The 26,095-nt window shown below is 37.7% G+C and overlaps 1 protein-coding gene across 7 annotated transcripts in view; it reads right to left on the reverse strand.

Moving 5' to 3' along the window:
- Positions 1–26,095, reverse strand: part of KHDRBS3 (KH RNA binding domain containing, signal transduction associated 3) — an 85,808-nt gene that overhangs the window by 22,534 nt on the left and 37,179 nt on the right. For 3 of the 7 annotated variants that reach the window (XR_003991998.1, XR_003991997.1, XM_030490511.1), the window contains exons 4-7: positions 24,208–24,354; positions 18,658–18,797; positions 13,126–13,236; positions 11,578–11,770 (exon numbers count right to left, since the gene is read on the reverse strand). Coding sequence is in view for 3 of the 7 variants with exons in the window: in XM_030490511.1 (XP_030346371.1) it covers positions 11,578–11,770; positions 13,126–13,236; positions 18,658–18,797; positions 24,208–24,354 (591 nt within the window). In the remaining 4 variants the exon portion in view is untranslated. The remainder of the gene's footprint in view (positions 1–11,577; positions 11,771–13,125; positions 13,237–18,657; positions 18,798–24,207; positions 24,355–26,095) is intronic. The other 4 variants (XR_003992007.1, XR_003992004.1, XM_030490536.1 and 1 more) reach the window with 2 other exon arrangements.

Genomic DNA, 26,095 nt, shown 5'->3' on the forward strand with positions numbered 1-26,095 from the left:
TTTTTTTGTTAACAATAGCTTGTGCAGAGATAGCACAAATGCTTCATGTCTCCATATACTTGGATTTGAGATGTGTGAGCCACCAACCTTCAAGAAAGCTCAGGGAAAGCATCTCAAAAATCAAAACATCTGAATAAATATTGTGCAACTGACTGAAGTAGCTGACTTATTTCTGGTCAATAAATTCAATGTTCTACATAGATTACAGATGGGAAAGAAATTCCCTAGACATAAGGCTGGTAAGAATGATTGTTTTACTTCTCTGAATGCCCTCTATATAAATCTTCCACTTGTGGGAGTTTAGCATGCATTAAGAAAATAAAAGCAAGCATTTCTTACTCCTCCCACATTATCCACACTATTTAAGTATCCCCTGTAGTAACACTCTTCCCAAAATAGGACTGGATTTAAATATCAAGTTGAACAAGCCACTACCTCCAGCTACAAGCCACACAAGTTTAAGATAAAAACCAAGTGACAATGATACTGTGTTTTTCCCCAGAGAAGGATGAACTACAGAAATCCAAAGAACTGTCAGCAATATGTTGTTTCATCCAGTAATAAACCTGAGCTAAACACATTAAAAGTAGAAACAATGCTTCCTTTGTACTAATTCCTAGGTAATCCTAATATCCCTCTCCTATCCAAATATGCCAAAGATACCTAAATATCCATTGAGGTATCTTGCCCAATTTTCCCAGATGAGAATCACTTAATGAGAAGATACTTTGAAGATATAAGGACCAAGAGAAATTAAAATCAGGCATTATCATACATACAGTTTTTTCAAAATAAGCGTGTATCAAATCCTGGCAATGTAAAGGATTTCATAAATAAATAAAGTCTCATGAAAGAAAAAGCTCTTTACCAGGAAAGGGAACCTTTAAGAACCTTTCAGTGATGACAGAAAACAAAACTGAATAGCAGCATCAATTAGGTAGGGATGAGAAGTAACGCATTGTCCAACTCTAGTAGATCACATCTCCAACATTTGGAATTGACAGCTTTCTAGATATTGGAAGGAAAGCTTTCTACAGCAGAAGCCAATGGCATCCTCAAAACAACTGACAGGAAACTGAATTTGCAAAGAGTTTTTAGCATTTTTTCCAGGAAAACCAGGCCATCTGCCCATCAGCACCGCTTCACCACCACTATATCAGTGAGCAATATTGTCTGCAGGCAGTGTTTAGTAGACAGGTGTCTATGAACGTTTGCCAGCACAAATGAGTGACAGCCTATTCATGGTTCTGGAAGAAGAAACAAAGGTACTTTCAATTGTCTGTTGCAAAGAGATCCACGGATAAGTAGTCCCACTTAAAAAGGAACTAAATTATTTTCTCTTTCAGTAATTCACTGTCCTGAAACTAAAAATTAAAACAGAGTCCTAGCATTTTCTTTGCCCATCTGATATAGATATAGATTTTCCTTGATAAGCCATACACTAAACCCACCAAAACCCACAAAACTCCTGGCAGTTATTACAAACAAGCACTTTATTACTTATTGATGCAATACACAGGCATCTGTTAACAATACAGACATTGATCAACAGCAGAAGCTGTCTGAGCCAACTTACTTGCTGTTCCAGATCATTTACATGACATTTTCTCTCCTCTCACAGAATCTCCCAACTGTGAACCAGCCATCCCTAAGAGGAGCTCTCAAACTTCAAACCATGCACACACAGCAGTGACAACAAAGGAAAGCTGGAGGAGGACTGAAATTAACCTTTTAACATGGTTGAAAAGCTTTGCCATACAGGAATCACTAGAGAATTCTTAAGTGATGAGTCCTATTCACATTTACTAAAAACTGATCATGTAAGAAAAGGGGAAAACAGACTACTCTGAAGTTACGGTGTATCTGTAATTTCTTGAAGACAAAGGAACAAAGTAAATTTGAAATAGGAAGGCCCTTAAGACACCTAGCAGCACAAAACGGAAGCTTTCGGGAGGCCCTGCTGTATGCAACTTAAGTGTTTCTAGTATCAGCATTTCTCTTACAGAAAGATTTTGCCCAGAACTCATTACTGTTCAACACTGTGTTAATAAATTGACTATTGCAAAAATTAAGCCCTGCATTATTGCATTGTTGAAGGTGGCTTTGGTAGCTTTGAAGGGAAAGGTATCTGGTTTGTAGTTTATATGTGGGACTCCTGTCACTTAGCATTAGAAAGATCAACATGTGCTGTTGCAATTACTATAATCTGCTTAAATAGATCAATTCTTCCTTTTTATTGCTGTATTTACATTTATAAAACCAAAAAAATTACATTAAACCCAAGATAAACATGTGCAACATGCTGCAAAAATAGAACAGGTTTGAAGAGCTGCTCTCAATGGCTTGTTCTGTTAAGAGATAAGAGATTTTAATTCCAAAACACTTGTTTATTGTGCACTATTCTCTTGAAGTAGCAATTAGGCAGGGACAGCTGAAGTGTGTTTCAGAGCTTTCCCTGAATTACATCTGACACTATTTTCTTAGACATACAATACTTGAAAGCTCTCTCTTTCAGGTTACACATAAGGTTGGTCAAGGCAAAATGTTTTACATTTTAGATTAAATCCACATGACTTGAGTATTTTCTTTCTGAAACACAGACCTCCTGTGGCTTCAATAAATGGTTTAACTTTTAGTATCTGGGTGAAATATCCTTGGCCATCTTGCCTGTTTCAGTACTGTAAAATATAATGCTAACTTAAATTAAAAATATCACATTTGCACGTATATAATGAAAATGGACAAGACAGAACCTAAATACAGATATCCTGTACTAAAGTACATCACAGCTTTACTGACAAGTGTTGTTACACTGATTTTTTTTGTATAAGACAAGAATGACACCTTCATAAGAGTATTTTAACTGTATCTTTCCTGATGATTTTTCAGCATGTTTCAGGTACTTATAAAGGAATTTATTTTTGAATTTAAAGCCATTCTTTATGTGGATGACAGCATTTGTGTTCCTACTACCTACCAAATGCATACGATGGACTTCCCTCTCTATTCCAATTATGTAAGTCTACAAATAGCTCTTCCTAATGGTACTTAGTAAACAGAGTTCACTGGTGAAGCTGTATTTCCTCTCCTGCTCCAAAGAAACTCGAAAGCCCAAACAAGATCATATTTTCATCCCATGAATGGGAACATTTTGTTATTCATTATTCTACTTTACAGGCTAACCTAGAAAACTAAATCTCATCAGATTTAGTCTGCTCAAGAGACAACAAGTGTGCTGTACAGTTTGTGCTTACAACAAAAATGTAGAAAAAAGTGAGCTGAAAATGCTGAAGTCCTCTTAAACTACAGGTACTTTCCACACAACATGTAAAACATCAGCAAGGAAGATATCAAGAGCCATTGTCCTGACCTTTTCATTTCAGTCTTAAGAATCTTCCCCCAGAGCAAGAGAACAGGTAGAATTACAAGACACCCGACATCCTCTGAAAAGAGTATGAAACTATTCTGTAAAACCTCAAACTTCATTAATCCCTATATTAAGCCAACCTATAAGCCAGAATCACACTACGTTTCCTCTTAAAGAGAGCTTTTGCCCGCAGTTGTGTCATTGATAGTGCCCGCAGTTGATATAAATTCATGGAGCAGCACTGGTAACAGTAATCATTCAGTGGGAAGTGCAGAAATTTTTCATGAACAGAACCAAAGGCAATGTGTAAATATGCACTCTTCAAATATATTAAGTTACTATCACCAGTCAGAAGGTAACAGCAATGAAAGTAATTTTTGCTAAAACCTCTGCACTACCTAAACCATTATAAATCATGCTAAACCTTGCTCATCAGTGTTTCTTTCCAATAATTAAGTACTCTAAACATAGGCTTGTTCATGGGGAATAGGAAATGGTGGCTTTAAATTATAATCTCCTGACAGTGACAATGACAGACTGGTGTTTGGGCCCTCTTTAGGGGAAATTAACAATGTTCCAAAGAGAACAAGACAGAGAACCAGAAAGAAAGAAGAGGGTAAAAAGTTCATTTTAACAAAAAGGCCATTTGTAGTGCAGGAAAACAAATCCTGAAAGCAATAAGAAATCAATTTTTCAGCTCTCCCCAACTAAAGAAATCCATCCAAGGGGAAAAAAATAAGGCTGTTATCACTATAACTAGAAGGTTGTTTCTCTTCCTCATCATTCTCAAATTAATACTTACACCAGTACTTTATCACAGAATACTGGAGGAACATCTCCTGTTAGAAGAACTACTACACTCAAAATATTTGTGCAGAGATTAACTTGGAGAAAAAACATGAGATGACATCAATGCAGTGCAATGAAGTGAGGGGTTTTTTTTTGGTAAGTTAAAATTGTAAAGGGAACAGCCATTTTGTTACGTGGAAATAACATCTCCCCATCATTTAATCAACAGGGAATATGGGGCAATCAAAACAAATATGGGTAGCTAGTACCATCTGAAGTCTGAGTGATAACATTAAGGACATTAGCAGCAAATATGCACAGACTGTAAGCTCTTATTTTGTACATTTTCATCTGTTTTCATCTAGAAAGAGCCTTGTGCGTATTCAACCAGAACAAATAAGGTATTCTTGGAATGAGAGATGTACTGGTGGATTGTCTTTTGTGCACCTCAAAAAAAACCCCATAAGAGCTGCTATTGGGCATAGGCAATAACATTTAAATGAAGTTACAATCAGGCCAAAACAATTGTGTCTTTCAATACACAGCAGCAGGGAGCAGTGTCAGAATCAGGAGGACAACTCATGCTCATTCAAAAATACCAAGTCAGAATATGGTCAATTTAGATAAGCAGCTTAAATTAAAATGTAATATGCACATTTTATATGCACATCATAGGTGAACTTTCAACTTTGAGATAGGCAGGTGGAAAAGCTTTTCAGCCTTTCCTCCAAAACATGCCACTGTTTCCACAGCCAAAGTCATCTGAGTTTCTGAAAAAAAGAGGAAGATTTTCTGTTTTCTCTCCACCTCATCTTGAAAAACCAGGAGAAAGCAAATGTAAAGGATTCAAAATAAACCCCCAAAATTAAGGGACTTTCAAATATAAAACTTTTACCTTTTTTTCTTCTTGCTCGTCCTATTTAGCATGAAAAAGAATATTGGAATTGGCAAAAAAGCCACGAAATAATGGCTTGATAACTTGTTTTTCAAAAGTCTTACCTGAATTCACCCTGACTTTAGGAATAGTCTTAGCACTCCTGAAAAGCCAGAGCTCAGTAAATACATTGCTCAATAAAAGGCATAATACCTAAGTGGAATCCACAACATTCCACAGAGGGGAGCAGAAACAGAACAGACAAAAGATTGTATCTCTAGTTCTTGGAGAATGAAGCTACTTCAAACCCTTTTCCAGGAAGCCAAACAAAAAGCTTCACACTCAAAACTAAGCAAATACAAGCATTTGAAATCAATGTTGCCTGTTATTGGGAATCTATCAACATTCAGAAGACCAAGGTAAATTAAAACGTGGTGTGACTCCTGCAAAGTGACATTAAGATTATACTTGAGCTTTATTCAGGGAAAATTTAGATTATTTTCAAAGTCTTATGTCATCTGCATTAGCACTTTGCCTAATATTTTGCCTCTTTGACTCCAAGAAACTATTTCTTAATGAAAAGTTTAGGCGTATTTTATATGGTATACAAAGATTTTTGCTCTTTTTTCCGACAGATCATTCCTTCTCCAACCATGAACAGCAAGTGAGCAAATGAACATTGAGGAAAAAAGTACTTCAAAAGCAGTCCACCATGCAAAATCAGCATTGTATTAACAGCTCCAAGAAATTGCTTCCACATAATGCCCATTTTCAATTTTTCAAACTCTAAACAAATTTAGATTTCAAAATCTAAACTAAACATGATCTCAACAAGGAGACAGGGAATTCACACTCAATGCTGGTGATCAAAACAGAGTTTGAACTAGCTTTCTAAGAAGGTGCACTAAGTAATAGGCTATAGGTTATTCAACTGAATGGGCTCTCCCATGTAAATAGTAAGACTCTGCATTCATTTTTTTCATTAATGGATACATACATGCATATTTTATAATAATCACTGCATCATGAAGTAGTAATTTGAACCAAGGGCCTTCCACTACTAGAGAAATACTGAGCTTTCAATTACGACCAGAGATGACAGCACAGTATGCTAATGTCCTTTGCATCTTCCCCATTTCTCACGGGAAACAGTATGAGCATAGTCTCATACTACTGTAATATCTATAACACACTCTGCAGTACACTGTGAGTATAGTCTCATAATATAGACTTAATATGAGAATTACAAACTTCATCCAAATTAAGTCTGAAATACTGCTTTGTCTATCAGTGAAACCAACGTATTTCAGGAAATACCCTGAAATGTATGCTTCAGGAACTATAAAGCATAATAACTTAGCAATCCCTAAGCTTTAGGATCTTCCAGAATCAGGAAATAATTGAAGGCAGACATTAAAGAGTAGATTTTGAAGTTTGTTATCAGTCTTTTTTCCATCCAAATGTTCCATACATCTTTTTAAGTAGCCTGTATCTGTATCCAAGTTAAAAAAAAACCTTGGCATGTAATTTGAAATAGTTCATAATGTTCTTTTTCTAGTTACAATTTACTTAACCTTAGGAAGGCTCCATAAGAAGGAGCCATAAGGCTCTTACTAGTAGACATTCCATCTCAATTCAATTTCTTATTACGCAAAATCTCACTGAAGCATTCCAATTGAAGCATTAATTGCTAGAAATTATACATGTAGTCACTGCATTAGTAAAATCTGCTGCTGAGGTAACCCTTGTCTGAACACAGGAAAACATCAATAAAACTGCTAGAAACAGAACTAAAGCTCTGCCACAACTTTACCACACACACACTATGGAGGAACATTTAGATCGCAATGCTTTCCAAAGTAGCAGTAGTAAGTCTTGGCCATAACTTACTAGATTGACACGTTCTCTTTTTCAGTGCAGACATTCCATACTGCCACAGCAACGGGTATAAATCCATGTTTAAAGTCCAATTCTTAATACCTAAAAATCTGATTATGAACTCACATAAACCTCACTTCTCACTTAACACATTTAAGCAGCCAAAACAAGACTTGACATGGCATCATAGAATCATAGAATAGTTAGGGTTGGAAAGGACCTTAAGACCACCTAGTTCCAACCCCCCCGCCATGGGCAGGGACACCTCGCGCTAAACCATGTCACCCAAGACTCCGTCCAACCTGGCCTTGAACACGCATAGAAAGTACTGAATATTTGCAAAATGTTTTCCTTTGTAAAATGAAAGTAGCAGCAAATAATCTAACCTTAAAAAAAGCTTCAGTCCCATTGCTGTGTTACTGATTTGGAAAAAGCTTCACATGTTTGAGGCTGGTTAAGAAGACAACAACAGGAAGAGGCAGAGAGCAGTAACCGAGACTGAACAGTGACGTTCTAACCTGTTTGACTGAACATTCCCTAAGTAACTGATGCTATTTAAGAGTATTGAATTGCTAGCATACTCTTAATTTTCAATAAGCAGGGAAATATGTAAAAGCTAAAATCTCCAGCCAGCAGTTTAATACAGTTTCTATTTCTTATCTTAATGGACTAAATTGTCGACCTAAAAGTTCTCTACTTATAAAAATAAGTAGAGAAAAATTCTCATTTAATTAAAAGAATGATGCCCCTGAAACTATCTGGAAGTGCTTCAATAAATCTAGCAAGACCTAGTATGATTTCCCTTATCCAAGCATTGCAAAAGTAATCCTGGCCATGCTTCACATGTCATAGTAGGCTTTCTCCTGACCTGAGTGGTTGAAGAGATAAAAATGGGAGGTGTGTTAGCCTTCAGAGAAAGTTTATCACAGCAAACAGAGCAGTGAGGTTAGAACTGTGATTATAAAGCTGGCTGGTTGTAGAGGCCTGAATTTTCCCTATCATCTAAACTGATGCTACAGCTATTAAAGAAACGATGTTCAGAAAAAATGATAAGGAACTGTCATTCAGTGGGTTTAAAAACTTGATCATAGTACTAAGAACATGGTGAGATCCCAGGAGAAATGAGTCCTGGGGCTGAGATACACATGAGTGAGACTGGCAACAGTGGAGTGGGAAAACTAGTTATATTGAACTGGAAAAACATGAAGATTTTGCTGCTAGTCTGATATGTTGTGACTTCTGCAGTGAAGGCCAAATCAAGCATCCAGAGTCGGCACTACAAGCATCCCAGAAAGATGGCAGAGGTAGTCTACCTCTGTGTACAGCCTTCTGAAACAGGTAAGTTCTGGACAGCTTCCCTATGGGATCCATGCACAGGACAGCAATGTCACCTAGTTCTGTTGATCTTCAGCCCACATTAAACTGAAATTAATCATAGAAATCATAGAATTAATGATTTCTAGCCTGTGACATGAGATACTGCCTACAGAACTAACCCTTCCAATTTTTCAGAATGAAATAAGTATACCCCTTTCCATTTTGATATTATATTTTAGAAAACAACTTGATCCAGAAGAGGAAGGAGAGAGATGAGGATAGACATGAAGCAGAATTAAGTTCATCATAAATGTTAGACTTATTGGTCCCAAAGATGACAGAAAAAAGGACTGAAGGAAAAGGGAGGCTGTTTGTGACTCAATGATGGCCTCATTTTGTCACAAGATATAGTTAATAGTACTATACAGAGGAAATGGGCAGGAAGTTTATGCACTGAAAGCCCTGCATCATCTTTGAGATACTTAAAGCATTACAGAAGCAAACTGTTGAAGGATTCCATCCAGAATATATTTTACTTATTCCTCAACTCCAACGATTTCACTTTATTTCAATGAGTACAAAGCAAAGGCTTGTAAGCCTAAGGCAATGAAAAGCTTCATGAATCTTTGCAGACTTTTCAACCCTCAGTGGAAAACCTTGTGGTGAGTTGACCCTGGCTGTACACAGCTGCTCTATCACTCCACTCCTGTCCTCAGCTGGACAGGGGAGACACTATATCATGCTCCAATGTGAGTCCTTCCATGGCTGCAGTTCTTCATGAACTGCTCCAGTGTGGGACCCTTCCATTGCCTGCATCCTTCAGGAACAGGCTGCTCCAGTGTGGGTTCCCTGTGGGGTCACAAGTCCTGCAGAAAACCTGCTCCATTGTGGGCTCCTCTCTCCATGGGACCAGAGGTCCTGCTAGGAGCCTGCTCCAGTGCAGGCTTCCCACAGGCTCACAGCCTCCTTTGGGCATCCCCCTGCTCCAGTGTGGGGTCCTCCATGGGCTGCAGGGGCACAGCCTGCCTCACCATGGGCTGTACCATGAGCTGCACCATGAGCTGCAGGGGAATCTCTGCTCTGGTGCCTGGAGCACCTCCTGCCCTCCTTCTGCACTGACCTTGGTGTCTGCAGGGCTGTTTCTCTCTGATTCTCACTCCCCTTTCTGGCTGCAGTGGCACAGGTTCTTCCCCCTACTTCTCCAATCTGTTATCTCAGAGGTGCTACCACTGTCACTGATGGGCTCAGCCTTGGCCATCAGTGGGTCCATCTTGGAGCCAGCTAGCATTGGCTCCATTGGACACAGGGGAAGCTTTTGGCATCTCCTCAGAGAAGCCAACCCTGTAGCAATCCCCCCCACCCCACTAACACCACCTAGCCCATACAAATCCAATACACTTTTAAAGGCTGCTCTGTAACCTCTCTGGATATCCCAGTCTCTGAGGCTCCAAAACTTTATGCTGCTTAAAACATCCACAATCTCACTGATGTTCTCATTCTATGGACACTTCTCAGCAAAGAATGACACCTGCTCAGATATTCTGGTTGGCAAACCAGCACATAATACCAGATACGGCTAAGCAGCAATTAGTAAGGAAAGGATGGAAATAGTACTGACTCCTACCATGTTACTTTAACCCTTAAGATAGTTAAGTCACTTTGATAATGCAGTACAAATGGGCAGTTATAATACCATGCATTAAATTGAGCATTTGACATACAATCATAGAATCACAATCAACTAGGGTGGAAAAGACCTTTAAGATCAAGTCCAACCATTACTAATGGTTCACGTCCTAGCAAAACTTTATTCCAATGAATGTCCATTTTAACAAAGGAGACAGGAAAATGTGGTAATTTTAAAACCAACTAGCTAGCACTGCTTTATCAATTTCACCTTTAAATGTTTATCTCACTCATGATATCTTGTTTGGAAGATAAGTGATCCATTTCTAGAGAACATTCTTTTTAGAAGTTATTTAGCACAGCACTATTTTTCTTTACAGTGCTATTTTCTAACTATTCTCTCAGAAGTAAAGCATACATCAGGATACATATCCAACAGCTGTCATCTCCATGCCACTTTGACATACACATGCTATAAACAGCAGATATATAAATAAGAAGTTACTCAAATATGGTTTTTTCTACCACATCACCATGTGTTCCACAGTGTATGCCCTGGAAACAGGCTGTTTAAGGAGGACTAATTCCTTTGAAACCATTGTGAAATAATCACTTTTCTGAGATACCCACCTTGACTAGCCAAGACAGGTATACCCAGGGGACATTCACATACATTTTCCAAGTACTAGTTCTCAAAATAAACAAAATATATTAATTTATTCTGAACTGTTCAAGTATGTGTATAAACGTTCACACAAACAACATTAAACTTCTTTCTGCAAAAGCTGTTTAATATAGAAAAGTACATTTCTGATAGAAAGGATAAAGGTTGAGATTTGATTAAGAGGATGGGCTTTTTTTGGTAGGGGAGCAGTCAAAGAGGAGAGGAGGGTAAGTAGAAAAAATGTTGAAAGAAAAAAAATATCTAAATAACAAAACCATTTTCTGGAACTCAGGAACTCCTTTTTCACAAGCCTAAATAACAGAGACAAAGTCCAGAAAGACCTGGCTGTAAAGAGGGCACACTAAAAGCTTTAAGATATAGAAAACATTAAAGCATTGTCCTTGAAAGTGTTATTTTTGTATAAGAGTAAATCCATTTTTATGATGCTGGTCTTGATTTAACAAGCTTTTTTCCTTTATCTCACTGATCTGTAAGTTCAATTTAAATTAAATTGACCCTAACAATTCGTAACTGCCCATAATTTTCAGTCATGTACAATATAAAGTATTTTGATATGGCTTTTAATTTTTAATACAATAAAATTAAGATAAGTGTGGCTTATTGAGATACACTGCACACTTAAAACTTTAGGATCAGTTCTGAAGCTTTCATAAAAATATTTTAATTGTCTATCCATTGAACAGTTCCATGCCCACAAAGATAGGTTCGGAAGTAGAATATTACTCTGTTTTAGTGAGAATTAAAAAATTGACGATGTGATTTTTCAAGTTTTTGTAAAAAGATCTGAAAAATCAAAACCATAATATGTTTAAGAGGTATATAAATATTTTGCCAAACACACTGTAAATGTCTTTATAATAGTGTGTATAACCTGAATTTGTATTAGTATAAAGCAAATCAAGTTTGAAAGGATCATGAAAGATGACCACATTTGCCGCAGATTAATTAGATGCTAATTAAAGATTCTACTAGTTGTAAAGTGGTAGTTTGGATCATCCCTCCAAAGTCATACACTTTATGCACAACAGCAGCTTGACTTACATATTCACCATAGGTCTCCTGCGCTGGAGGCGGCGGAAGGGGCCGGTAGCCTGCAGGTGGAGGTACTCCTCTTGCTCTGGGTGCTAGAAGCCCACGGCTACGACTGACTGGTCCTCTACTGGGAGGCACTCCTCTGGGCGCTGGTGCCCCTCTCGGTACTCCTGCTGGTGGTGGAGGCACTCCTCCACGGCCCCTGTGAATATATGGACCACTTACCATTAACTAACAACACCCTTGGCGTCCCTTTCAACAGATCCCTCCCCCACTTGACAATAACTTTGCTTTGCTACAGCCAGAAAAAGCTTAAAAGAGATTTATAGTTCGTCATTTTTTCTGTATGCTTTAATCCAATTACACAAATTACGCAAAAAATGATAAAAGATGCAAACTAGACATGATTCAGTGATGAACCTCTCACTAGCTTGAGCCATTCTGGCATACACACAGATATGCAAACCAATTCACTGGAATCAACTTCACTAGAATTTGACTTCTAGTATGTGAAATCACAGTCATAGAGTAACAGGTTAATTTGAAGCTGTCAGGCTATATCATACTCAAGCCCTGCACAAAGGAATCAGCTGCAACTGCCTTCTGATCCTGTGTAAGCTTCTAAATGCAATCCAAAGATCACACTGCATGCAAGAGATGGAGTGGGTCAGAAAACCTACATTTTCTTCTGGTTCTAAAGCACAGATTTCCAGCTGTTGCAGGAAACATTCAAACACATAACAAGCATGCAGAGTGATTATACGATATAACCTGATGCTTTTATGCGTTTAAGAACAAGAGATAACAGTATTTTTGGTCTTAAAGCTCTAAAATAATGATAAGGATTAACTTGCATTCCACTGCTTTGGACATTTAACATGAAAAATCTGAGGCCTAATCCAAAACAGTTTTAATCTTTAAAGTCCCTTCCAACCGAAACCATTCTACAATTCTCCCTATAGTAAAGGGAGAGACTTAGAGGTACAGCCTGTGAGAAATATGTATCATTTATTGTCTCTTAAAAAGAATGTCTAAAGCCTTGATAATAGGAACCTCCTTTTTAAAGGAGATCATTTCACCCCATGGACTATAATTTAGTTTAAATGACTGCTCTGTAGGCATATAGACTTGTTCCAAGGAAATCACACCCTTATTGAATATTGTAACAGATATACAGAAGAAAACAACCACAAGCTCTACGCTACCTTTCTACCTATCAAGCCATCTAATTAATCTCAAGAGTAGTAACTGAGTAGAAATGCACTGATTTCAGTAGAAATTTCCAACTTATTATAAAGTAAGATCCAGATTTGGCCTTAGGATTTCCTATTCCATTTCAAATAAATACTATAATCTCATTGGTAAACTTAGAAAAAGTATACTCATTTTATCACAATTAGTATCTGAAAAGCTGCATCACTAAACGATGAATGCAAAAACGTAAACACTTGATACAATCAGGATAGATTTTATTAATTCTAATTACTGATCAAAACACAGTCACAAAGTATTTTAAACAAGCCTAGAGAGTAAGTGATTTAAAACTGTGCTTATTACTTGGTTTTGGCTAATCTGTAGAATGCCTCCTCAGGACAGGGTACCAGCTGCTTATTTGACTTCATTGCAGTGGGGGCAGGGGTGAGCAGTGAAGTTCCCAGACACAGCCTGCTGAAGTAATATAAAGAAATAGCAAATGTGATACTTTCCAAGCGAAGCCAAAGAAAGGGAAATGAACCTACTGGCATAGACAATAGTCAATACCAAGTAAAAAAGTCAGTAAAAAGATTCAAGAACCACTAGCCATGATCTTCACAGCATCCTTCAGACAGGGTGCAAGTGAAAGCAGGAAATGGGACATGTTGAAAACCATGGAAAAACATTTTGGGGAAGGGGGGGAAGGAAACAGTACAGTTTTTAGAGCCAGCATAGATTTATTCTTGAAGAGTAATTAGAGCACTAGATCCACATAAGGTCTTCTCTGCACTTCAAAAACAGTTAATAGGGTTGAAGCAGTGATAGGTGGAAAATACTATTTCTCTCATATTAGACCATTTACGTGGTTTTTTTAAGAGTTACTGTAGGAAGAATTAACAGTCTGAGATATATGGCTCTGTATTACACCACTCATGGTTACTGCACCAGGCTGGAGGAGACTAGAAAGGTCCAGATATAGGAAACCCAGTAACAAGACAGTTCAATTACCACCACACAGATTTGAGTCATAGCAGGGTATGATGTCAAGGGCAAAGTTTTAGAAACTGTAAATTATTATTTCATTAAGTTACCAGGGAACTAAAGATGCTCAATTGACATGAACAATGAACAGAAACTGACTCAAAATGTCAAGGAACCACTTGAATAGGAACCTTTGCAAAAACAGATCAGTTCTGGTATTGCTTAATTTGGAAAAAGGCAGTAATATAAATTATGTTTGAAAAGATTTAAAAGTAAAATGGATATACACAATATGGAAAGCCATTTAGAGAAACACTATGGGAAGTCAGAGCAAATAAAAAGCAATACCAAAAAATAAAAAGCTTGAGAAAGGGCAAAGGGACCTCAGAGTAGGGTGGGAACAGCAGAGTAAAGAAAAGTATCAAAGGAGATATCACCTGAAAAGCTGAGCCCATCTCTAACCTCAAACGACAAATGCTAATAAAACAAATGTTAAATACTCCAAAAAGCAGGTCAGAGCTAGTCTAAAGAATTTTTAAGCAGCCTAAAACAATAAAATACTTCAAACATTCTGGAATCAGGAAAACCTGCCAGAGTGAGGCCAAATCACCAGTGAAAACCACAGTAAAATATGCTTATTTGTACGTATGCATTAAGTTTTTTGCTATGCAATCAAGACACACTAGCTAAGGTTCTCATGGTAGAGCCTTTCCTGATGGGGAATGCATTGGATGGTGCTGCCAACTGCCTTGGAGAAAAAAAAATATAGAATGAAAGGAGCTTCCAGTTCAGTGTCCCCTGCAAAGCTGCCAAGGGTACACTCTGCCCCATCTTCCAGTTAAACAGGACTGGACCCAGTATTGACTCCTGGGGTACACTGCTTATTAATGGCCTCCAGCTGACTTTATACCACTCATCAGCACTCTCTGGGCCTAGACATTTGGCTGAATTTCAGTCCACTTGTCCCCTCATCCAGCCCACACATCAACAGCTTCTCTATGAGGATCTTAGGGAGACATCCTTTCTAAAGGCACAGCAGGTAATACCGCCTCTCCCCCCACCTACCACACCAGTCGCTTCATTATAGAATGCTGTCATGTTGATCAAGCATGACTTCATCTTTGTGAATCCGTATTTATTCCTCCTGATGACCTTTATGTACCTGGAAATGGTTTCCAGGATTAGCTGCTCCATCACCTTCCCAGAGATCAGAGAACTCCAGGTTGGAAGGGACCTCAAGGATCACCTGGCCCAACCTTTCGTGGCAAAAATCAAGGTGAGGCTCAGCAGCCTATACCTCAATAGGTCCTCCTTGCCATTTCTGAAGGTAGGTGTGACATTTACTTTTCCTTGGATCCTGACCTGGCTTTGCCAAACTTTTTTTGCGCTACACAATCTTTTGCAGTACACTACCCACATGTTCTCAAAGTTATTAAAAAAGAAACCAGTCGATTCCATACATATGACAGGAAAATATCTGGAAGTTGTGGACACACTGCAGCACTGATCTACATTGCCTTGTTTTACTTCTGGCTTGTAAGACAGGAAATTTTAACCTAAAACTTCTGCAACAGTTTTATTTTTCCACAAATGGCCTGACAGTCATTCAACCATTATGATCCCATCCATGCATACATTGAAATATGAATAAAAAAAACAAATAGCAAAAATAAAAACCCCACACTCATGCAAGCATAACCCAGAATTCTGCTGTTTCTTTAATTAGACTACTCCTACATGTTGGCTTTGAGAAACTGCTTTTTCCTCCCCTCATCTTAGTGAAATCAAAATACCTGCTTCCAAACAATTCCTCTTAATCTGGGGAGTGAACCCAACCAGCTCTCCCTTATTACAGTCTTTCAATACTTACGGGTGTGTGTATGCTTATAAGAAAGATGGATAATTTTAACTATGCCCTCTAGTCAAAGGACAAGGGGCAACAGTTTTAAACTGCAAGAGGATAGATTTAGATAGGACATAAGGAAGCTCTTCCCTGTGAGGGTGCTGAGGCGCTGGCACAGGGCGCCCAGAGAAGCTGTGGCTGCCCCATCCCTGGCAGTGTTCAAGGCCAGGCTGGACACAGGGGCTTGGAGCAACCTGCTCTAGTGGAAGGTGTCCCTGCCCATGGCAGGGATTTGGAACTAGTTCTTTAAAGTCCTTTCCAATACAAACCATTCTATGATTCTAACTGTCTAACAGTGACGCAAATTGCTTTTCTCTACCCCACCCCAAAGTAGCAAGCCATGTTCTTCACCTTATTATCATCCTCTAAAATTTTACTTTTCCACTACATCTTAGTTTGAGTCAGAATTGAGCAATCCTTCAATCTCATTTTTACTTACTCTTAAAATAGAAATGTGACATTTTAGAGAGGAAACTATTCAGGTGTATATTAACATATGTTTATTTGCAAACTTTAATCAGTAACTGGTATGATCCTTCATTTTATATAGTGACCTCCCAAATAAACATTTAACAAGATGAGTGACAAGAAAAGAACATGCCTAAAGGTAAAGCTGAAAACACAATCCTTCTACAGCAAATTCCATCTGCTCATCCCCCAAAAATCTTACTTGGCTCCAGAATCAAAAATTTAGTCAAGAAGTCCAGAACAAGCCAGAATAGGAAGTTACCAAGCCACAATCATTAGGAAATTGCTTATCATATACAGAAATACCTGTGCGCAAGCTAGAATTGTGTATGCAAGCAACACAAATGCATTGTTTTCTACAAAGATCTTAGTATGGAGCTAACATATGTAACAAGTCTTAAAAGAAGGCACTTGAAAAGATGCATTATCTCCAGTGTCAACATGTGTAATAAGGAGTAAAAAAAGGTATAAATTAGTACTTCTAAGTGAAACAATTTAGGAATAAAGGCTTAAAAATTGAGAACTTAAAACGCTCAGATATTGCATCCTCAACAGGATCTTTCATGCATCAAGACTTATGTCTTGGAAATAATCTGTAAAGGGAGGTGAGGATTGAGGTTTGACTTCATTTTACAAGTCTTCTCAGGCTTTGCTTCAACCTCTACTGGATCTCTCAGGGATGCTTGCTATAAAAACTGTTTTATTTAACACTAAGACCAAGCCTTTAACAAAGCTTTCCTGCAATGAAAGTATTACTGAAATCAATTTCTGCTAAAAAAGAATCAGAGCATTACAACTGAGTTCTTTAACTCAATGGCTGTGGTATCTCAGCAGCAATAGCACTGAATTTCACTTAAGGCATACACTAAAAGAGAGGAAATGGTTTGAGAGGAAATGTAGTTTCTGAGGGGAAGTTGCTTGGAGTTTAAGACAAGTCAAACCAAGAACCTTTCAGTTTTCTTTAGAACATGTATGAAAAAAGGAGATAAAATACAACTCTAGCTGTCATCTCCAAATCAAACACTAACATTCAAATTTACCCTGAAGACACTTCAATAGGTGTAGGCCAACTACAAAGGATTCTGTGAGCTATGTAACAGCATGTCTGTCTGACATAAAATGAAGATTTGAAAAAAACTACCAAAATCCATAGGATGGAACTAGTGATGTTAGAAATTCAGTACTAAAAATTGATTATGCATGCACTAGATACTAGTGAGTATCAAGTTCTAGCAATGAGATCAGAACAATGACTTCTGTATTGCAGAAACACTAGCTTAACATGAAAAAATGAAGAAAATACACAACTGCAAGTGTATCTGTACTGAGCATCTGTAGCAGAGCTGTTACAGGCATCTGTGGTGAAGCTGAAACACGTATTTAAGAACTGAAGTAAAATTAGCAAATAAAGTCTCAAAAATGGAGATCTCTAATTTGCAAACACTTTTGTATGACTGATTTCAGTGCTAAAGAAATGAACCTTGGTATATATTTATCACTACTCTGAACAACATTAAAATCACAAAGAACAGATATATTACACAATCTAAGAATAAAATCTGTCTATTTAAAGAAAATTACGTTCTTACGGGACACAACCAGAAGTGTAAATTCTCTCAGATTAGTTTTGCATTTCATTCGCAACTGTTAAGATACACTGAACCATATTAATGGAGATCTGTATAAATGGATTAATTCCTCAGTACTTTTTTCTTCTAACATCTGAGTTAAAACACTTGAGAATATTATTCTGAAACTTTAAAAGCTGAAATGTAAGTTTCAAGCTTGCATTAATAAGAACTATAACCACAACTAGAAGAAAATCGTTTACCACAGGAAACGGTTAAAGTTGGCTGCTGCAGCCACAATTTCTCTGTACGGTAACAGAAACAGTTAAACACTTTATTTAGGTTTTGTTTTCACACTTCAGGACTCGAAGGAGTTGAAGCTGTCATCTCAGTACTGCAAGGAAGATGGGGGATGCTAGGGTAAAAATAAAACATCTCCTGTGCCAAAGAAAAATAAAGCAAAAGCAATAGACTTGCCTATTCCTGCAAACAAAAGCTGCTTTTTAATGAAGTAATGCCACTCAGATGAGAGACTAAAACCAAATTCTACCTCCAAAGCACTTCTGTAACATTTCATTATGATCATGAAATTTAATATGGTAAAAAAGAGAGTATGTATATTTTGTGTATCTGAGAAATTGCTCTCAAATTCATATCATTCAGGGCAAGACAAAATTATCAGTTTTCAAAGCTGTGAGCTCCACAGGGCCCATACGCAGACCCTGCATGCATCGAAGGAGCAACTCAAAAGTTCGAGGCAAGCAGATGCTCACAGTAAGATTAAAAATCTTGTCTGATGTACATTAACATAAGTATTATTTAAGTTTCATAAAAAAACCTGCTAAGTCTAAATTAGAATATCTTCAATGAATCAGGATTAATTCTGTTGTACTCTGGAGGGTGGGGTGGAAGTGGGTGTCAAAGCAGCTTAAAACATACATCCAAATGAAATTCCACTGCAGCTGAGGTACTTACCTGGACAAAGCAGGAACTGGTACTCCTCTTGCTCGAAGAGATGCTTTTCCACGAACTACTGGAACTTCTGCATTTTCTGAGCCACCATTTAAATATGTTAATTCTTGAAGCTGTGCCTGTCTGATTTCATCGTTGTAGTCCTAAAACAGGAAGGAAAAATATCAGGCATGTTCTTTTCCACTGCATATTACCTCAATGTAGCTTTACCCATGTGAAGGTTAAAATGCTGTAGATAGGTGGTAACAACAAAGAATAAAGGTCCCATATTCCGAGCTGAGATCTGGTTTGTAGTTCCAACTGTAGAATGATACAGAGTGTTAAAAGCAGGAAAAATCCCATTGCCTGGTGTTGCAGAATAAATAAGAATAAATATACTCTTGAGAACAGTGCCTCAGGATAAGGAACAAATTACAGGATCTACATTTAAAATCAAGAGTTAAAGTACAAACAAGTAAACTCACTCAGTACACCCATGCACTATTATCTAATAAGAGCTAAAACCATCAGTTCTAGAATATGCAATGGTAAAGAGGCTGAGGACACATGGCTTATTTTTTATTCTGCACAAACCCTCCCAAGGTCTATCAAAAAGAAAGCTGAAGTTATTTGCATGGAATTAATACAGTACTTCTGAAATGCATAAGTTTTCAGGGACCTTGAACCAATCTCCAAAACAAGCACATCACAGGAATAACAGAAACAGCAATGAACTCTTGAGCTTTCTATCATTTTTCCTACACTTACAGAGAGCCAAAGAATGCATCTGTAAAGCTGAATTAAGAAGTATTCTATACAACATGTATACATATAAACAAAGAATCAAAATGTTACTAGGTCCTCTAATAAGAATGAAGTGATACTTCTGATATAGCAGCTCTTATTTTCTGTAAACCCTCCCATTTCAAAGAAGGAAGGTTTGTTCAAATACCCCTCATTTTACAATTTAATTACAAAATGAAACATATGTATCTCACAAGAAATATATGTTCATTATGTTTATGCACCAGACAGATACCAAACGACCATCAGGTAGCCTTGCAGACAACTGAGTAACTGCATAGAAAGGAGATGAAAACTTCCATGAATTCAAAGATCTCAATTATCCTTGAAACTAGACTTCTACAAACAGAAATAAGGAATTTTTCCATTACATGCCATTATTAAAGATAGTTATTACTATTAGGAAAAAAATGGCACTATAAAAGCATTTTGTCCAAGCTGCCTTGACTAGGTTCTGAAATTTAACTCACAACTGCCCATCTGAGATCATCCTCTATTTAGCAGCAGAAATCAAGCAGCAAACAAGGTGAAGAAAAGTCTTTGAGACCAAATTAACTGTTTTAAACTGCATAATTGAAGCTTTTGAGAAACAGATTACATTACAGAACAGCTTAGACCCAATATGCAACCGAGCCATCCTAGGGAGAATAGAAAGAGGCAATTGAACGCTATTCTGGCCTACTACTGTAGAGCAATATGTAGTATAAAGTATACAGTAATAATATACAGTACAAATACTTCATATTTGTAACTTGTTGCTGGACCAGAACTGGCTACAAATGCAAATTTCTATGTAATGTATGAAATAAAACCTCAGTCTTGAAATAAAATGCTAATGAACTGTACCACATAGGTCCCAGTTCTGACATGGCATCTCTCAGATGTCCTTCACAACTTCTCCACAAGACATCCTCCTCAAATGGGCTTCTGAAAAAAATACCTGTATCGTTTATTACTAATTTAATTTCTTCAAAGACGTGCTTAAGTTGCCACTGTGCATGCTGGATCTTTTTTTTTCTCCCTGATGCTTTCTCATTTTCCTGTAGCAAACTATTAAACATACCAGCAGCCTCAGGTCACAGACAAGGACTCCACTGTGCAAAGGCAACGAACAGGAAATATGGTCCTTATCACATGTGCCAGAGGCAGCAGGAGGATACAGAGTGAAGGAGCAGTACAAGGAAGCCACGATAAGCAGCAGTGTTAATTGAAGAATCCATTTCAGAGTCTAATGGATTAACAGATGGTCAGTTTATGAATACCCACTGCTGGAAAGCAGCACACTTCAAGTCAAGTTAAGGAGACAATCTCTTCCTTGCCTACAACAGAAGATGGGCAGAGAAACCCTTTAGACTATTCTCTTCCCCTGTACAGCTTCAGCAGAGGTGACACTAATCTCAGTCAAATGCTGCTGCTGAATTGCACGTGAACAGATGTACTTTCATTTTATGAGTATTGCCCAACCTGACTAATCTTCTCAGAGCACAGAGGATGTTTTCTACTCTAAGAATGACTACGCCATCAAGATACACGCAAGTTATCTCCCTACATGGATACATGATCCAACTAAGCAACAATCTTATAGATTTATCTGCAATTTCCATCCAGCCCTGATCAATACGCTTAAGACCTTATTCTGATTTATCAAAATATTAGTAAAGAGTTATTTAATGTTCAGACAGACCCATGCAAAGCCCTATGCAGTTTGCAAAACACCCAAGCAGATCTTCATCCTGGCAGTGATCAATAAATAGTTATCAGGTTTCCAGCAACCTTTATGCACACACACCCACCCCTTAGAGAGTTATTTGCCAGCTTGCTCAAAGGAAAGCCTGTGAGCTTCAAAAGCCTACCAAGCTCTTCTAAATGCCATTAAAACACTTTCATCACCACAACTTACAAACTGAACATGCAGGAGCCAACGCAGACTACAGGAAAAACTTAAATTCTGCTCTCATTGTAAATTTGTCTGCTACAGATTCTCTCAAAAATATTTCTACACTTGTCTTTAAAGTGAAGGAAAACAAGTAACTGGCACCCAAAAGCAAAGCATAATTAATGCTGCAGCTGTCAGAAGAATGATTGCCACTACTCAAAAATTAAGCAGAATAAAGTCCTACTGGCCAAAACTGCAGTAATCATGGTATAATGCAGGACCCAGGTGGAGGTGATGGTCTTTTCATCCTAACTGGCAGAAGTAATACTAGGGTAATATCAACAGTCAAGACTGCTGACCAGAACAAAAGGGACTGGCTAATTTAAAGGAGGATAAATTACACTTGTATTCTGAAGCCACAATACTATCTGCTGAAACAGGGAAGAGTCAAGACAATATAAGCACAGCCAAAAAACCTCATCAGGTTTCTGTATCTTGGTTTGAGTTACACCAACAGTTTAAAGGAAAGTACACTACTGCAGCTGACTGAGGCTGAACTTGAAGGTGCACATTATGGATCTAAAAAGATCTGAGAAGAGAGGCTATGGCATATTTTGTAGTCAGCTATTACAAGGATATTTTGTACCCTACATTCTAGCACCAGTTATGATTCTATATTCTGGCCTGCTCTGCAAACTGCACCATGACCATACGCATACATCAGGTTAAGCATCAAAATTTGTTGGAAGGCACAGTTAGCTTACATTGTAAGGAGAACATAAATTATGACCATAATCTTATATACTGATAGCAGGACTGTTCTTGAAATCAGTGATAATTTGAGAAAGCCACATCAGACCTCACAGGAAATTAACCTAACAGTAGTTCTATGAGAGGTGGGGGCAGAAGAGATGAAGACATTTAAAGCTATTCTCAAGATTACATTTGAGAAGCCGTAAGAAAATTAGAGCAGTGTTGGCTTGATCTCATAGTTCAGAAAAGATTATGTAGCATCAGTTCTGCTCAGTATAAGATGCACTGATCAAAAATTGAGATGAAAAGTACACAACCAATGAATAGAATTGCTCATCATAAGTCATTCTGACTTAGCAGTAGAGTCATGGCTAGGTTTTGATATGCTTACCACTTATTATGGCATTAGGTGAATCAAGCTCAATGAAGAAAGATAAAACCTCTGATGAAGGGGCAGCAGGATCAGATTTATCCTTACTTTCAGTGCACGCAAAAAGCATTTATCAAAATTGAGCATATTTCCATCTAGAAAGAGAACAGCTTTTTGCTCACTAGAATAGCCAAGTTAATTCTCCCTTATCTCTTCACACACTCAAGTTATAAACCATGTAAATACAGTAACCTTTGACATTATGACAGCCCAGCAAATATTCTCTAGAGTACTCCCTACCTAATCAGTTAGGATGTGTGAACAGTAGTATATTTATTTACCTCTTCATATACATTTGGAACCTGCAAAGTTATAATGTGGTGCTTGCTTCTTAATAACATGAGACCATAATGCTCAGGATATCTCTTTGTTTTTAACTGTCTCACAGTGCATCTACATGAATGTGTTATTTCACATCGGCACGTATTCCTAACTGAACCTCCTGGTGATTGTTACTTATCAGGCTTTGGTTCATGTTAGGGAATATTGTTAGAGCATATGAGAACTTTCATTCAGGCAAAAACATGCCAAAATAAACACTGAAGGAGCACACAGTCAATTCCAGACACTTGGGCACTTAATTTCATGGATCTAGACTAGGTTTAGTACAAACCAAAATCCTCAAAATGCATACAGTAGCACTGCCACGTCATCCACACCAACTGGTTCACCCTGGCGTACAGCCAGCAGTTCTTACCCACAACAGGCTATAGCAGCCATACAACAGACATCCCCAACTGGTCCTGAGAATACAGCCACACTGACTATACTCAAACATTTATCTGATGCTATCACTCAGATACACACCTTCGCAAAGTCTCCTCAGCTAGATCTCCCACGTTTCCAAGATGTGACATGAATCAAAACTAGCACTTGGATAACCTTTTCAGCAGTAAAAATAGAAGCCAATGCACCTTGAGGATGCTTTGCTTTCTATATTAATTTGTTTCATAACCAATAAAAAAAGAATGCCCACTGAAGAGCTAATACAGACAGAAACTTCACACACAGTGACACCACCTCAAATGCCCCAGCATAAGAGTTTACTGTCAGAAAACAATCAAGGCTGGTCCTTACATTAAAAGCAAATAAGTGAATCTTCTCTATAAAGATACTGGAAACCCTGCAACACCATTATCTATACATATCCCAAACCTGGAGTACAAACTTACACTGGAAATCACATCTCGTTTTATACACCCATACATTGCAAGTTGAGGTATACAGAAAAGTATAACCCATGTGTCACTAGCTTTGTGAAAAATATGAAGATAGAAGATAAAATTATACTGATTCACAGCACTGAACACTAAATCAGGATTATAGGTGGGAGCAATACTACAAGTTTATTCTTAGTGAAACAGAACCCTATGCTGGTGCTTCAGGTGTACCAAGAACACAGAAAAGACCTACCTTAAGCAAAGTTACTTTTCTATACTTAACAGATTTTTACTATTATTTGTATACTTAAAGACATGACCAGTTGTGCAAGAATAAATTGCTCTTTTATAGGTCATACCATAAGAGTATGTGGACAGTTATCCATTCACCCAATAACTGCCTATATCAAAATAAGTATTTGTAAGCATCACTTCACAAGTAAAAAATTATACAACATGACACGACCAATATTGTTCAGTAAGTCAGTTTTAGAGACAAAATTTCTCACTCAAGGCTACCAGGATTCTTATGAAAAAATTACAATACTAACTGGGATGAGGAACTTCTTGATTTCTTCCAACGCATGTCCCATTCTGGCATATGCTTCTGCTGGTGGAGCAAATACTTCAATTAAAACATGCAGGTCATCATTTAGGTGGAAGTACTTTGCCTCTCCGCTTTTCCTCAACTCTTCCTCCTAGGAGATAAGAAAAATGCTGGTGTTTTTTCCACCTCCTTACTTTAAGCATATTATAATGCAAGTGTTAAAGTTGCTTCAAAGGCATTTGCATGCACTGTTTACTCATCTTCAGATGTGAACTAAAAAAGATAAAATCACACACTTCTGATATGCTTCAAACCAATCTTGTTGCTAAAGTATCAGAATAGCATCAGTTTGCTTATCAACAATAAGTGATAAACAACACAAAACAGGACCTATTGGCTTCTGCTCACATACAGAAATTGTAGCACAACGGAAAACATGCACCAGTTTCATCTGGAAGACAGAAATAAGTGAACTTGAAGCCTCTTTTCTCAGAAGTCAAGTCTTCAGAAACAGGTTTGATCTAATATTCCACAAGAGCAAGATCCTTTTACTGATATTATTTTAATCATAGTATTATTGCACTACTCCTAGTTCTTGTTTTCTGTTCTCACTGGTATTTCTACCCCATGAGTACATCCTTCACAGAACTGTGCTACTTGAACATGAAGCTAACAGCATTATGAGAAAGGAAGATGTTAGAGAAAAAAGGAGTTCACTAGCTATTTCAGAGGAGAGTTTATTTATTTTATTCTGCTTCACCCAACCAACTTCAATACAACTGAAAAACTATTTCAATGTAGTGGAGCAGAGCTCAGTTCCCAAATACTTGTATTCACATGCAAACAGTTCACAGGCTTAAAGGACATACGTTAGTCTCAGATAGGCTGCTCCATGCCCCATGTCTGAAAGGTGCTTTCCAAGAGGCTAAACCATCATTTAAAATAATTTCATTGTATTACCAAATATCATAACTACTAAGAATTTGATATAATGATATCTTAAAAACAAAGCCCTAAGAAATCTCTCCTGTGGCTTATCACATATGGGATGCACCAGGTAAGCACTTGATTCTTCAGACTTCCAAAATTATAGTTTCAAAGATAGTGGAAATCTCCTCCCATGCACACCCCTTAATTATGGGTTGAGGTGTGTGACAATCCATTTCTGCTTCTCATAACACTCATGTCATCGTTCTTCATGTTTGACTATGGGGATGTTTTCAAGCCCACAGAATGTAGTTAGCTGTTAAGAGCATCCATAACAGGAATATGACGAGGTCAGAGCCAGCAAGATTAGACTTTGACAAAAACATTCTTGTCAATACAAACAAATAACAAAATAAGAAACAGAAGTAAACTAATGAAAACTATTACAGATCCTAAATATTTAGTTTTAATTGGAACTATTTCTCAGTTAAACTTAAAGCGCAGTTATTCAAGATACATGAACCAGCATCTAGCACCAGGAGCTATATGCTTTCATTAATGAAGTTCTCCATATACTTTGGTTTTTAGTATATATATTCTAACAACCATTCCCTGTCCTTAAAGAAAGCACTGTGCAGCTGGATGTGCAGAGAATTTCTGTGGTTATCACCCAACCTGCCAGCTACCAGCAATATGCAACAGAAAAGTCACAATTTCATGTACAGTGTCTGGTAAAAAAGTATTTCAATCAGCAAGTTTCACAAATAGAAATTTCAGTGCAGGTTGTTCTAAAATCATTCCTTTTAAAGTAATTAACTCTTTTTCTTACTTCACTTGCTAAGTTCACGTTGATCCCCCCCCAGTTCTGTAACACGACTTGGCAACACACTACACTCCACAGCAAAACAGCACACAAGAATGAGCTCACCCATTGGCCTACATCTCCCAGCCTTGGGCATACGTTA

This window comes from Strigops habroptila, chromosome 1, assembly GCF_004027225.2.
Source record: "Strigops habroptila isolate Jane chromosome 1, bStrHab1.2.pri, whole genome shotgun sequence".
NCBI lineage: Eukaryota > Metazoa > Chordata > Aves > Psittaciformes > Psittacidae > Strigops > Strigops habroptila.